General features: G+C 40.3%; 1 protein-coding gene across 1 annotated transcript in view; it reads right to left on the reverse strand.

The window, feature by feature from the left end:
- Window positions 1–16,050, reverse strand: part of LOC136864483 (telomerase-binding protein EST1A) — a 616,383-nt gene that overhangs the window by 562,799 nt on the left and 37,534 nt on the right. Inside the window, exon 3 of the mRNA XM_067141513.2 lies at window positions 425–1,436. Coding sequence (XP_066997614.2) covers window positions 425–1,436 — 1,012 coding nt within the window. The remainder of the gene's footprint in view (window positions 1–424; window positions 1,437–16,050) is intronic.

Raw genomic sequence — 16,050 nt, forward strand, 5'->3', positions numbered from 1 at the left:
TTTCACTGTAACAGCAAGCTTCCTAATGGCTTCGTACTAAAGACGTTTTACTGTATTGACTTTAATTTTATATTCCCAAGTACAATATGTATGTGTACTATTTATGAGACGACAGTTTTAATATCACTCAGTTAGATTATTTTATTATAATTCACTTCATCCTTGCTATCAAATTTCTGTTTTTATTTCTTAATATTGTAAACGTCATCATTATTACTGTATCTGCATTCTGTAAGTGTAGCTGACAAGGTCAAGACTTGTTGTGTAAGAAAAGGGGATATAACCCTATATTTGCCATGATAAATAAAACAACCAATATATAGGTAATTATCAATAAACCTAAGATAACAGCATAATTCATCAAGCCCTAAGGAAAATGATTTTACTGTATAAGGTTTTTTTAATATTCAGTAGAGATACTTACTTGTCAGGACGGGCTATAACAGGGGATTCATCTGCATGGATTTCATGGCTGGCTGAAGGAGAACTTTCAAGTCCTGAAAGACCCTTCAAACCACCCGGTAAGTAATCCCCAGTAAGATCACCAGGCAGCAACCTCCCCCTGCTACGACCACTCCCATTTACCATTGAAAGCTGACCGTGGTATACCCCTCTCCCTCCACTTGGTGTAGATGGCTGGGAAAGATCATCTCCATCCCTTTGGTTTTCATCTTTAACTGGAACTCTCACAGAAGGTGAGACTGACTTTTGTGGATGTGTCCCTTCCGTCTGTTCGGACTCACATAAACCTACGGCTATATCACTAGTTTGATGCAAATGCACTGCGTCTGCCTGAACATTCACTTGGCACCTGCCAACGAATGTTAGAGTATTACCATCCCACTCGTCAACAGCCTGTGTGGGAGTAGAGCTTGCATGTTCCTCAGGCCTAGCACCAGTAGTAGATAATGATGACTTTTCCAGAACAGAATGATTTCTGTTTATTGGTGACCTATTTTCTGTCAAATTGGAGTCATTGCATTGCAGTGAATTAGGTTCGACACTTCTTGAGTCCCTTATCCTACGATCATTTATGTCTAGCATAGGTATGCGGTCAAGTGGATGTCCTGATGGTATGATACGTGGCTCAGAGCCTTGTCGAATAGACCGATGACTATCAGAAGACTGTGTTTTATTCAGGTCAGCTTGAGATAACGACTTTCTCTTTAGTCGATCTGCAAGGGGTTTAGGCATGTAAAACGCCTGTTGGGGTTTCTTGTTCCGGTGTTTTGACGATGGTCGATTCCTCTCTCCACCGTATGATGCAGATGAATCTTTATCACTGGACGACGAGCACTTATCACCTTCATCATTTCTTCTGTCAACAACTGGGTTAGTCCTTCTCAAAGGACCACTACCAGGACGGTAAATCGCCAGGCCGGGTTTTGCTTTTCTCGCAGATGAACTGGTCTCATCCTGGGATTTGGCAGCACTCCCTACAAAGATAACATAAAATTAATTCAGATTAAAATGTCCTCTCTGAAAGACTCTGCACCACCTTCATTCCATGCATTTCAAGATGAACTGCTGCATTAATTGCATTCCCTCTCTCTCTTTTTATTTTTTTTTATTAATGATAAACTCTCAGATATTTTCAACAGCAACCCACAGAATCGCATAAAAATACAACTCTCAGTATGAAGACACAAGTAACATAATTAACCTTATCTGCTTGTCACAGCAATAACTCTAAAAGACCGGATGGCACCAAATTCAATTTTCTGATCTAATAATAGGTAACAAACTGTAAGTGCAGATCCAGATATTATGCGTCTGACGAGAAGTCGTGGCAGCTTATAGGTACGGCATGGGTAACAGATACCACACTCTTTACAAACATTAGTTGCGACAGAAGAAACAGATGTATGTTCATTATTAAACTGTTCAATATGAAGTACTTATAATTGTGTGCATGCATATGAAAAGGGACCACACGTCGGGTATTGAGATAAAGGTACTGTCGTGTTCCATATGTAACTAATAACATATAACTGAATTGAATGCCTCCGAAAGAAATTAAGGCCTTCAATTAGCATGTAATGTTAGAACATAAGATTTCATAACTTTTCAGTAGAGCTGTTTAAAAATTTGGTTACCTTGTAACACAAGTAAGTATTAAACTATTTGGAAGTTACGCTGGCATTTAAATTTTCATGTTTACCAGTATTCTGACAGAGAAATCTTTTTAAACAGAAATTACCAACAGATATTATTTACTGTCTAATTTTTTCGTGGAGATCTATCTATCGATGCCAAGTCTCCGAGGTTTTATGACTTGCAGAAGGTCACTGAAGACAACTAATTGCAACACTACTGCACTTTACAAAAATTATCACATACCTCAATGATCGTTGATGACAGCCAGCCTTCAAAAAGGGTAACACCAAAAAAAAAACCAAGTATGGCTTAGAAGAGAAAACCACCAACTCCAAGAAAATTCTCCCCAAAGAAGAGGTCTCGACCCACCTGCAGCTACTGTGGAGAGGTAGGACATCGGGACCAAATGGTGAAAAGGCATACAATATGCCCAAAATGCAGGGATATCAGTTATTCATGCTGAAGCCTGCATTTTGGGCATATTATATGCCCTTTCACCGTTTGGACCCGATGTCCTACTGTAACGGGTCAAATCCTGTTACAAGATGATATCTGTATTATTATTATTATTATTATATCTGTGATATTACTATTATTCTATCATTATTATTGTGTCTGTATTATTTTATCTGTGAGATCACTATTATTGTATTATAATTATTATTCAATTCAATTCTGCAATGCTTGTTGCTTGTGTGATTGTAGTTAAATGTATGCATATATACGTGTGTGTAGATTAACACTAAAGACATGTACAGTAAGTGTTGCTGTATATCAGACGTGGATGTGACATTGCTACATTGTGCAATACTGCTGGCGATACTGCCAAGTCATTGCTACGTCATCGTGCGTATTTAGCGATGAGCTCAGTTTCTTTGAGTAACCCAGGCCGCCCCGTGCAATTTCACCATTGTATGTAATATTTGTCGTGAGATGGGAGTAGATCATAGTTATTTCTGGAGATTGCGTAGGTGTGTCAACCAACGTCTATAAAAGGTGGCTGCATATTGCAGCATCAGTCATTATTCAATTGGAAGCAGAGGCCACAGTTGGTCGGAAAGTGAACAAGATGGAGAAGACTCAGTGAGCCATTAGTCTTTGGTCATTGAGAGAGTGAGACCATAGCTGGTCGGTCTCTTAGTTGAAGATACAGACGGGAAGGCTTACCACGAAGTCATAGAAGGATTGACTTACCAAGTAGTCATGAGGATGCAGAAGAAGCAGTCACATGGATACATCACCAAATACCGGGCGAGTTGGCCGTGCGCGTAGAGGCGCGCGGCTGTGAGCTTGCATCCGGGAGATAGTAGGTTCGAATCCCACTATCGGCAGCCCTGAAAATGGTTTTCCGTGGTTTCCCATTTTCACACCAGGCAAATGCTGGGGCTGTATCCTAATTAAGGCCACGGCCGCTTCCTTCCAACTCCTAGGCCTTTCCTATCCCATCGTCGCCATAAGACCTATCTGTGTCAGTGCGACGTAAAGCCCCTAGCAAAAAAAAAAAAAAAAAAAAAAAAAAAAAAAAAAAAAAAAAACATCACCAAATTAGGCTTGACACATCTACAGTAAATACCAGATCAAAGGAATACGTCGTAATTACACTCAAAGTGTTGAAGGTACAGTCAAGTGAACCACTGAGGTATATATTTCGTGTATAACTGTTAAATGTCCGGTTAAGAAGAATTCAAATTCATGCCTAGTTTCTTTCAGTAGCAATGTCATAATTTTCATATGCTCATCTGTCTTATTGCAGCAAGACTTACCATTTTTTCTATTATTTCAAGAATATATATTTTGTTCTATCAAATTAAATTTTTGTTTCATTTTTAGAGTAGAATCATACAACCTCAAATTAAATGGGGAAACCGAACGCCAATCTTCTTTTCCCAGAACTTATATGGTATGTTGTCAAAAGTAAGCTTATTACCCCACACCCTAGAGATATTCAAGATTCTCATTCTATTATTGCTGCATTGAGTTGTAGCTGGCACCCTTCAAATAACGTATGTGTAAGTAAGCAGGTAAGATCTAAGTGCGAGTACAAGGTCCGACGATTGTGTATTTTATTTAATGAATATTAATTTTCATAATTTTCAATTTAAATGCAGATTAGTATGTCTTTTAAATTTACTAAAGGAGTTAGGAACTACTACACCACCTCTCCACAGTAGCTGCAGGTGGGTCGAGACCTCCTCTCTGGGGAGAATTTTGCTTGGAGTTGGTGGTTTTCTCTTCTGAGCCTTACTTGTTTCTTTAGGCGTTACACTTTTTGAAGAAGAAGAAGAAGAAGAAGAAGGTGTAATTATTGGCAGAGGAGGAGAAACAGAAGCCGGCTCTGTAAGATTTTTCACTTGAGGTGGTTGGTGGCGGTGTTGGAGCAGGGAAAGATGTTACAGCAGGACATAGTACATCTTTATTATCTTCTGATACAAAGGGTTTAATTTTTTCATGGAGATACATCTGTCTATTGATGCTAAGTCCTTGATGACTTGCGGAAGGTCACTGAAATCAGGCGGTGGATCTTCTGGAAAGATGGTATAGGGTACTTCATCAGAAACTATGGATTTCTTTGTCAACGCTACACCAGGGTGCTCTTGCATATACACAAAGTGATGTATCTGGGCAATTTGTGGAATGTTTTTCATTCCAGCATGGAACTTGTTCTGCCAGTCATAAGTAGGAATTGTTACATTTCCGGATTCGGTGCCAACAGACAGGAATAATAGAGCTAGAAACCTGACAACTTTTACGGCCGACATTAATAACATCTTCAAAAACTTCGCTTTCATTTTTCCGGAATGCTCTCTTGAAACAACCAAAATACACATCAGGTTGAAATTTCGTGTCTCCCACTGGCAAAAAGGAAATTTTACAACTGCTGTTCTTTCCTGTCATAACTCTGCACATGAGGTATCTCATTAAGAAGACTGCATCGGTATCAGAAATACTTGGAGCAGAGAGGATGTTTATGAAACCTATTACCTTTATTAAAAGTGCCCAGCTAGGGTTTATTTATCATAAGATATCCTATAGTGCGTTCCAACCTTAAATTGCAGTACAGCATAGAAGGAGCACACTGTTGCCAAATCGACTCGTGAAGATCACGCTCGAGTGTGACTCAAACAGTGCATCACAGTTCCACATTTTTCGTTTGTGATTTTGTAATTTTAAGTTCATTCATTCATAATTAATATTTGTAGGATTGTAAAATGAATACAACATACCTTAATCACTGGCATTGCTCTCAGACATTGGACATACACCTTCTATCATTTCTGCAAGGGCTGATGTTCCCGCTTTGGATGAACGGGGTTCGGGAGATGAACTTGAGGATGATCCGGACGATGAAGAAAGTCGTATTAAAAACATTTCATCGTCGACATTGTCCTTTAATTCGTCTGCTTTCCACAAATCTCTTTCATTTTTCTTTACTTCGTTCACGTAATTTGCCCAATTGTCTTATGTTTTTATGGTATAAAAAGGTTAGTTCAGCATTTGGAACAAAATCATGTTCATTACCCGCGTGGACTAAGGCAAATCACAGTCCTCGACTCACCCCTTCAATGGCGGCCTGCCGTGCCCTTTTCACTGTCATATCCTTCCATTCTTTTGTCAGTGTCTGCCCGGTATTTACCCACGAGTCATCTGTGTAAATTATAGCTTTATTTTGTGCTCTTACTATATTAAGGTTGGCTCCTGAAGAGGTAAAAAAGGAAACAATTTTCTGACTGCCATCCTTAAATTTTGTATTGGAGACATGTTTAACAGATTTAATATGATTTACTAATTCTGTTCTTCCGCCGTGAGAAACATTAATATCACATGAGCACATGAAACAGAATGTGAATGTTTCGCCTTTACATGATCGTATAAAACAAGAAAATTCAGCAGAATATGCCTCCCCCCAAAAGGTTGATAATATTGTTTCTTAGTTAATCTCATTAAACATCACCAAAAATATTAATCTGCTTACAAATTTGTTACACTATTTCACGAGTTTCAGAAATACCGCCAATGTTACTCACACCCACATACAAACAAAGCCTTTCAGCTGCTACGAAGCAAGACGCGATTACTAAAGTTGTTATATATAAATTCACCTTTCACTGATTTCTTTTCTTCAAAATTACAGCCAGCTACTTGTGTGGGAACATCTCAATGAATGAAGTAGCAGTTGAAGTCAACAGGTGACAAAAGCATGGTGATAATCAATATGTGATTATCGACACATTTACTAGTCAAATTTCCAACACTGTATCTCATATTACCAGCTACTATTGAAAGTCAAATCCGATTTGACTCCAGAAAGCGAAAACAAGCGTGCATATTCAAAATCCGTACAATAAAGCTAATCATATGTACAATCATAAAATACACTCAAAACCCTTACATTTTATGGAAAAACTGGAATACTTGGCAGGTATGAATATTGGAGCCAATGGACGAGAGAAAAGAAACTTGGTCATTGTTCCTGTCCAGATCACTATTCACCCTTCCAGCACTTTAACTGCGCACGTAATCACACTCGCTTTCGCTATCTAAAGCTATCACATCATCACTTATCGTTATTGTGCTAAATATCACACATTTCTTCTTCTGGAATCACTCTTATTATTAGAAAATTTACTTGTTTGAAGCTTTTTATACTATATAACCATCGTCACTTGTAATTTCAATCAGTCTGAGAAACGCAAAATTAAGCTTGTAAACAATGAGTAAAGGAACAAAGCGAGGGTTGTACAGTGTCGAGAAAAGAGGGCACTCAAGAATCTACCAGAAAAGAAAGAAACATCTAGGTGGAACTCTTCTGGTCTCCGAAAACACAAGCATATCGGAGCACCAAACAACTTTAGTCCTCTACGGGCCACAGAAGACGGCATGCTCAAACGACCATACTCCTCTATGGGAGCGAAGATGTTAATAAAATAAACACAAGACAACACACAACTTTTGCTCATAACACAAACTTATACAGTTCGCGCACTCTCTCTCCCTTCGTTTCTCTTTTGTTCTCACACTACACAGTTTTACACTCACACACAAGATCCCGCGTCGCACGCCTACATGTTCTCTCCTTCGCCGACAGTCCGCACTGTAGCACACTAGTCCGATAATCACGGCAGTTCACATATTTCACTACACTGGCAGTCCCTCACGACTGAACCACACCAACTTCTAACTCAGTCTAACTCTCACTCCCTCCAGGCCGGTCGTTCCTCTCTTATATACCTGCGCTGGCTCTTCTAGAATTGTCCGGATGCTGGATGGATCCAGGAACATCGCAAGATGGAACACTCCAGATTATTCATGGAGTCATCTCCATACTCCTCTGCTATGGACCGCGAGCGGAAGCGAGTGTCGGATGGCCTAGCTGCTAGTGATTGGCGCAGCTGAAGCATAAGCCTTTACGGTGCCGGGCCGGACCCACTGCCAGTTGACATGGCGGACGCTATGACCATTACAATATGGAAGCTGCTGGGGTATGGGTAGTGCTGAGTAATGACATTCAGAGCACGACTAGTGCATCTGAGTGTTATGAAAGGTGCTGCTCACAGGGTCAGTTGTGCTGCAATAGTACTTTCTGAACCAGTGAGGAAAGCAATGGCAAACTACCTCATGCCTCATTTTGGTGCTGCCATTGGTTTCTGGGGTTTCTTTATAACCGCATATGCTTTGGTGGTGCTATTTGAGGATCCAACCAGCCTCTGGGCTGTTGACCTAACGGACAGACAACTCGGGCCAATATGCATAATTTTTGGAGAGGAGGTTTAAAACATGATAAAAACACCAAATCATAATGACTGTTTTACTCGCAAACGTACCTAACACATAATAATAATACTGATTTTACGTCCCCACTAACTACTTTCATGATTTTCAGAGACATCAAACGAAACACACTATCCATTAATAAAAAATAGAGGCAACGAACGAACAATATTAAACATTATGATAATAAAACGCATTACCACCACACATGTAGATCTCCACAAATGCAGTGAGCTTTCCTGTTATTTATTTTTATTCTTTTTGTCGTATAACTTCTGGCACTATCTGGGCACTTGATAGCATACCTAACCCAGAATGAATAGAATAGAATCAATAGCATGTATTGAATACGGATGGGGTTAGCATTCTCCGCTACACAGCGCTCCAGTCGACTTTGGCTACATGATCTCCACGTGTGTTTATATGTGATATCTTAAGTTTTTTTAATCGGCTGGGGTGTTTTGGTAGTGTTCTGTGCAAACTTTTATTGATACACAAGTGCTTATATTATTACTTCATAGTATTAATACCTGAAATGCTATTGTAGGAAGCATTAACTCTTTCCCGCGGGTTGCGTAGTAAAGCGTACTGGAGCCGCACATTGTCTCCCATGGATTGCGTAGTAGAGCGTACTCGACTTTCAAACTGACTTCCTCTGCCATCTGTCTGCTAAACATATCACTTCTTGGAACAAGAGAATTCCCTATGCTTTCTAGATACAACAGACATGCACGGATTGCTAAAATAAAGTGTTTTGTTTTAAGTTTTCTTTGATAGAACAGACAGCTGACTGAATGTAACCACATTTCAGCAACATGGCTGCACATAACCAGTTGACTGAAGACAATATTTATTGCAAATTAAATTAATATGTTGACCAATGCAATGGTAGTGATTTTGAAGTTGTAGGTATGATAATCAAAATGGTTTGGGGAGCAGTTGGGACAGAAGATGAACCTGAAGCAAATCGAAATACGGTATATTGCACAGGACAGGAAATAGTTTTATGGCACACCTTCAACTGTACGGTCAACTAAACACATATACAAGATATGCTCCCCCCCGTTTTTTTTTTTTTTACAGAACAGCCCTACAACCAAAGGTACTCCTTCCACCCTGTCAACATCCACGCGTACCAACCACAGTTTATTTTATTTTATGTGGGCCCTCCCCATCACATTACCACAGGCTTCAGGAGTACCTCTGGCTCAACCTCAAAGACATAACCGACCAATGGTTGTGTAAGTTTACTTGTGCCTTGCAATGGCCAGTAGGCAGTAATATTCAGTCTTTGAATGTTAAAAGCTTAGCGTAATATCATGAGAAATTGTATATATACCCCATTATGGCAATCCACATCACATACGAGTGTAAAGCTATTAGCCCAAGTTAAGAATTGGTGGTATATCTAAAACAATGAACGTAAGTTGAACATTAAAGATAGAAATTTTCTTCACCAAATTAAAATGAAGAATAATTCATGCAGTAGAGAGTTCATTATCAGTTTTAATCCGCCAGTTCATTCTGTTTCAGACTATAGGTCTCTACGTAATTACGTAATATTCCAACTAATGTCAATTTAGTTTCCAATCCCAGTCGGCAAAAAATAGTTTATAATTTGTATGTCCGAGGGGCAGATTTGCTATCTGAATATGAAGGTAATCCCAAAAATAAGGTCTCCTATTTTTTTTATAAATACACAGACCTGTTTGTTCCTACAATGGTTTACATCATTTTACAGCTTGAACATTAGATTTTTTCTACATAATCACCATTTTGGTCAATTTTTGTAGACTCTGTGAAAGTTTTTGTATGCCCATGTCATACCAGCTCGCCGCCATGCTGTTCAGGAAGTTGTGAACCTCATCTTTCACCTCGTCGGTGCTGAATCGCTTTCCACCCAAATGCTTTCAACTTAGGGAGGAAGAGATAGTCACTGGGCGCCAAGTCGGGACTATAGGGTGGATTCCACTGGAACTGTTGCAGGAGAGCAACAGTTTGCCGGGCGAAGTGCGGGTGAGCCTTGACACGGAGAATGTTTACGCCTTTGCTCAACATTCCTCTTATCCAGTTCTGAATTGCTCGTCTTGAGTTTTTTCAGGGTCTCTCAGTACCTGTCAGCATTAATTGTGGTCCCAGCGGGCATAAAGTCGACCAACAATACCCCTTTTCGATCATAAAACACAGGTGCCATGACTTTACAAGCAGACTGTGTTTGCTTGAATTTCCGCGGCTTTGGCAAAGAGGGATGCCGCCAATGGCATGATTGTTGCTTGGTCTCAGGCGCAAAGTGGAACGCCCAGGTTTCGTCACTTGTGACAATTGAGTCCAAAAACTTGTCCTGTTCGGCAGCAAAGTGTTGAAGAAACGCGCGGGAAGAATCAACTCCTTGCCGCATGTGGTCTTCAATCAGTATGCGTGGCACCCATCTTGCGCACACCCTCCAGTATTTCAACTTTTCCGTTAAAAGTTAAAACCTCAGGAACCAAAGTGCAGAGATCATCCAGGGTGATCCGCCAATCTTCATGCATGATTTGTTCAATCTTCACGACTGACTCGACAGAAACTGACAGCGGTCTCCCGCTCCTTTGTTTGTCGTGAAATTCAGTCCAACCAGTGGTGATGGATTTCAATCGGTTCAGTACCTTCTGCGTTAAGAAACCGAATAGTGCACGCACAAGTAACTATTCTCATTTTGTAATTTGTAATTTTGTAACTATTGTAAGAATTTTTTTTTTTCTTTTGCTAGTTGCTTTACGTCGCACCGACACAGATAGGTCTTATGGCGACGATGGGACAGGAAAGTGCTAGGAGTGGGAAGGAAGCGGCCGTGGCCTTAATTAATGTACAGCCAGAGCATTTGCCTGGTGTGAAAATGGGAAACCACGGAAAACCATTATCAGGGCTGCCGACAGTGGGGTTCGAACCTATCTCCCGAATACTGGATACTGGCCGCACTTAAGCGATTGCATCTATCGAGCTCGGTGTGTAATAATATGTGAGACATAGTGCACGCACTTCGCACTTGGCAGTAACATCCAATGGGAGTTCCATTCTCAACGGCTGCCAAGACTAAGTGTCTCAGTGCAGCGTGTGCATGTTTATATGGAGAGCGGGAAACACACTTCACAATATTGTGACCAACAGCCATACGAACAGAGTTCTGTATTTCTAAAAATAAAAAAAAAATAAAAAATAGGAAACCTTACTTTTGGGATTACCCTCGCATCTTTATCCGAAGGATCCTGGAAATGAAATAAATTGGGGGATTCAGGGTGAAGTCCTACGTTCTCTGCCTTACCAAGAACATAAGAGCCCTATCAGGTCCAACAATTCAGACTGACTTTAAGAACAAGCAATTTAACATTAACTTGCACAATGTTGGATGCTTCTTGATGTATCAATACGAACTGGGGGCTTCCTGTGTGTAATTAGGTGATCTCATTGCATCATTTTGCAATAAGTGTAGTGTATTTTCCCTTGCTGAAAAATTTGAAACTGCTATCCTAAGTGGTTTTTACAGAATAAATTACACAGTTCTAAAAAATTAGGGGAACATGTTTTGTAACATCTGGTATGTGAACGTTTATTTGGTAGATGGGGTTCCAATGGTCGTACAGCATACTTTGAGACCTTAGCTACTTGGGGTATGTCAAATCGAAGTTATACTCCATCTGTAGGTGTAGCCATGCCTTAATCTGTCAGGTGTCCCCTTAAAACGAAGTGAACAGTGATGCATCCGTTTGTCGTTGTGAGGTACACAGACTACTGCGGTCATTCGAGCGCGGTGTACATAAACCAGCACATCACATGAGACATCCTAACAAGGTTCAATTCGCAGGGGCCATCACTTTGATTCAGGAAGGCTGGACTTTTCGTCGTGTTGCCGTGGATCTCAATGTCTCTCCATCAGTTATTCACTGCTTGTGGAATCGCTACAACGAGACAGGCCAGTTCACAAGGCAGGTTGGACAAGGTCATGGACGCATGACAACCCCACATGATGAACGATATCTGACCATCTGTGCATTGAGGCCTCGTTCAGGAACTGCCAGACAACTGCAACAAGACCTCAGGAGGGTCACTGGAGTCACGGTATCTGACCAGACAGCAAGGAAGAGGTTAACAGAATTGTCCTTATGACCCAGACGTCCTGTCCGAGTGCCCCGTTTAACACACCAACATCGTGCAGCTCACCTTCTGTTTGTCCACACACACGTAGACTGGAACCTTCACCAAAGAAGAGCTGTATTGTTCACAGACGAGTCCATATTTCCCCAGACACAGCGTGATTGACGTCAAAGTGTACTGAGACGCCGTGGTGGTTAGTGTGATTTGGACAAGGTTCCTTGATGGTGTGGGGTTGCATCAGTATTGATGGCCGTACGGATCTTGTCGTCGTCCGTGTTAATCTTACTTTTGCGGGGTACATCGAGCAGGTACTGCTACAGCATGTGTTGGTTGCTGCATACGGTGTTAGCCCTGAATTCGTACTCATGCACGACAATGCCAGGGCTCATGTAGCGTGCATTACCAGAGCTGTCTTGCAAGAACTGGACATTCAGGAGATGGAATGGCCAGCAGTGAGTCCCGAACTTAATCCCATCGGGCATGTGTGGGAAAGACTTGACAGAAGTGTTCCTGGGTGTCCTGTTCCTCCATGGACTCTCCGAGACCTCGAACAGGCTCTCATTGAAGAAAAGGACCTGATACTGCAAGGTGACCTCCGTCAACTTATACGGAGCATGCCACATAGGTGCCAAGCTCTGATAAATGCTCATGGAGGACATACACCATACTAAAGCTCTCCAACTGTGAAAAATATCCACCCTGGAGGACTGTTATCACTTTGTTTTTGCCCCTATTTGGACATTTCCATTTGTGTTTATTCATTCTTGCCCATCCTGCCAAAAGAACAAAATAGTAGATCCAGCTGTTAAAGCACCTATGACAATAACAGACACACCGGGTACTGTTTTTGAGAAAGTAGCAATGGACGTGGTCGGACCACTTCCAGTAACAATCGTTTTATCCTCACATGTCAGGATCAATTATCTAAGTATCTGATAGCCAGCCCAATTCCTAATCAAGAGGCTGACACTATAGCGAAAGCATTAGTAATGAAAGTGGTTAGTATTTATGGGACCCCCAATACCGTATTAACAGACATGGGTAGTAATTGTATGAGACAAACCTTTAAGAAATTGTGTAGAATTTTGAAGATAGAAAAGGTGCACACGACTGCTTTTCACCCACAGTCTAACGGCAGTATAGAGCGAGCACATCGCACGCTAGTAGAGTATCTTAGACATTATATATGTACAATGCAGAATGATTGGGATAAATATCTCCCCACTGTCACATTTGTGTACAATACTACTCCTCATACCAACAGAGGGTTTACACCTAATGAGCTAATATTTGTGCAAAAGGCGAATATCCCTGGTATATTACAACGAAAACCAGAGACCACCTACAATGAATATCATAATGTGATCGAAGAGTTAATACACAGGCAACAAGAAACCATGAAATAGCTAGAAAAACTCTCATAAGTAGTAAACAAAAGGGAAAGGAAAAATATGACCAAACACAACATGAAATATCCTTTCAGGTAGGAGACAAGGTGCTCCTTAGAGATGAAACATTACGAGGTCGTAGTTCTAAATTTTCTCAGCCATATCAAGGTCCAAAAGTAGTGGAGAAGGTAGAAGGTGTAAACTGTCTACTAAGAATCAACAATAAGGGTAAACTTATCAAAGTTCATAAAAACAGATTAAAATTACACATAAGTTAAATCACATAGTAGCAAATCCATGGCTCTTATTTCGACCACGGTAGATCACACCCCCATCTACCCCAATGATTTTTTTGACCTATCGAAGACTTCTGGTGTAGTAAATTGAAATACTCAGCCAAGCCTCATGCAAAATTTTATGGGGAGTATAGAAATGTTAACCTAAAAACAAAAGAGCCTAAAACATTGGTACGCGAGCGCATTGCGCGTGACTGGACGGTACCTGTCATTAGAAGGTCATGGGAAACGAGGACATGACATAATATTCTCGCAACCAGGCGTAATTACATCCTAATTATGTAAGCCCCATAACCCGAGCAGACAACTCAACTTCACAATAACTAAACATGTTACAATTCAACTCCAGAAGAACTCACCACCTTTTGGAAACACAACATTAGTGAACACCCTGTACAAGAATATGTAATATCTTGTAATACATACTATGTAATAACTCGTAATAGATAATTCAGGTGAAAACATTACACCCCCCGAATGAATGACCTTTATAGATAAGCATGAATGAGAGATAAGTCGAGACTACAGCTGTGTTAGCAAACAAGCGAGAGTAAGATAAGATGGCACAAGGCAGTATACTGCATGAGCTTGCCAAACCAGGCCACCCACATTAAACACGGTACCTCCATAAGAAGGAGATGAAATGGAAAATGCCCTACATGGCTGAAATTTCCACGGATAGAATACACTTACATTCGGATCAATCTGATCGAATAGTAACAAACGCTATCACTAGCGAACCAATAAGTGAGCATGAAATCGCTATCCTTGCAGTTGAAGATTTATGCTCTCTCTCAAACATCGCAGGTAGGCACACATACCAGTCATGAACACAAACAAACCACGTCCGGTTCCCACAAATAACCTGTACAGTAAAGTCGTAATATACCTCGCCCGTAGCTCTCATGAGAAGGGCAAGATGAATCAACATTTCACATAACCTGGCCAATACAGTTTCATCATAAATTCATAACCAATTGCACTTATAAAAGAATTACTACCCCAAACACGTAATAAACTGCATAAAGCTGATGGTTGAGAAACCTGATTACTTCATCGAAGGACAATGTTGTACCTTCACGAAACCATATGGTCTCAGAGCTGAACAACCAAAAATGAAAACGTTTCTGTTGCCTACAATCTTTTCTCTTGGGCTCAGCCGACCTAAGTTCACCCACCTATGGATAATTAGGATAAAATTGTAGAATAAATTCATATTGTACAACCTATAAGGTAGCATTCTGATACTTAAATTACGGCAGCTTTACCTCTGAGCCTGGAACGTCCATCTCCTTTCAAGGATGTTGAATATCAGGTGAGCTATTCCTGGGTCGAAAGTTAACACCTTATAGAGTTATCCACCCTAGTTCATATAACGATTTAACACTTAAAACAATACCCCAAGTCCTATATCGGACACTGTTGTGATGAAATATGGAAAGTCAATTTCGTAGTGCAACGTGTCTTCACACAGCTATCCAACCCAACAGACAAGGAGCACTATATACATTGTACCACGCACTAACACAGCAGCTAGAGTGAAAAATTCTCTCTTTCTTGCACGTTATTCTTGCGGGACAAGATGGCAAAGCCAGCATTGAAGGCAGCCCACTTCCTAACTATCATCTTATTGATTGTAATATACCGCCTAGTTACAGTAAATACAATAGACTTTCAAATCACTCCCTACAAAAATACCCCCAGAGTTTATTTCAAGGATCACGGCATAGTACAGCTTACCACCACAGAATGGAAATTAGTCACATATGTAAATCTAACAAGACTCAACACAGCACTCACAGTCATTCAAAAGAATATTCAGAAAACACAAGCTTTATGCTATCGGTTACCGCAAGCATTAAATTATACTTGTCAACACAAAACCCAACTAAAGTCAATTAGATTACAAAAGGTCCAAGATCTTAAAAATATAATTAAACAATTCTCTAAAGAACAGAATCAGAGAACCAAGAGAGGTCTCTTCAACTTTACGTGTACACTATCTAAATCACTATTTTGCACAATGGACCAAAATGATGCAGACTTCTACCAGTATAAAATATCTGAATTAGGAAAAGAGCAAATTTGGATGCTTTGAATTGCGAAAGAACAAATGGTAGTAGTCCGTTCAACACTGCAATCCATAAACAGTACACAATATGATGTCACTAGAAATGAGTTGAAACTTAGTCAAAATCTTGAGCAAACTAAAAACCTTATTAAAAATGAAATGGAACAATTAGAACAAGCAAACACCCAGCTCAGTCTAGAAATTAGTATTAATCAACATTTATTAGAAATTGAGGACCTATTAGTCCATATACATGAACAATATAATGTAATAACCTTAGCCCTTACATATGCTCAGA

The sequence above is a fragment of the Anabrus simplex genome, chromosome 2 (genome assembly GCF_040414725.1).
Source record: "Anabrus simplex isolate iqAnaSimp1 chromosome 2, ASM4041472v1, whole genome shotgun sequence".
In the NCBI taxonomy this organism is placed as follows: domain Eukaryota; kingdom Metazoa; phylum Arthropoda; class Insecta; order Orthoptera; family Tettigoniidae; genus Anabrus; species Anabrus simplex.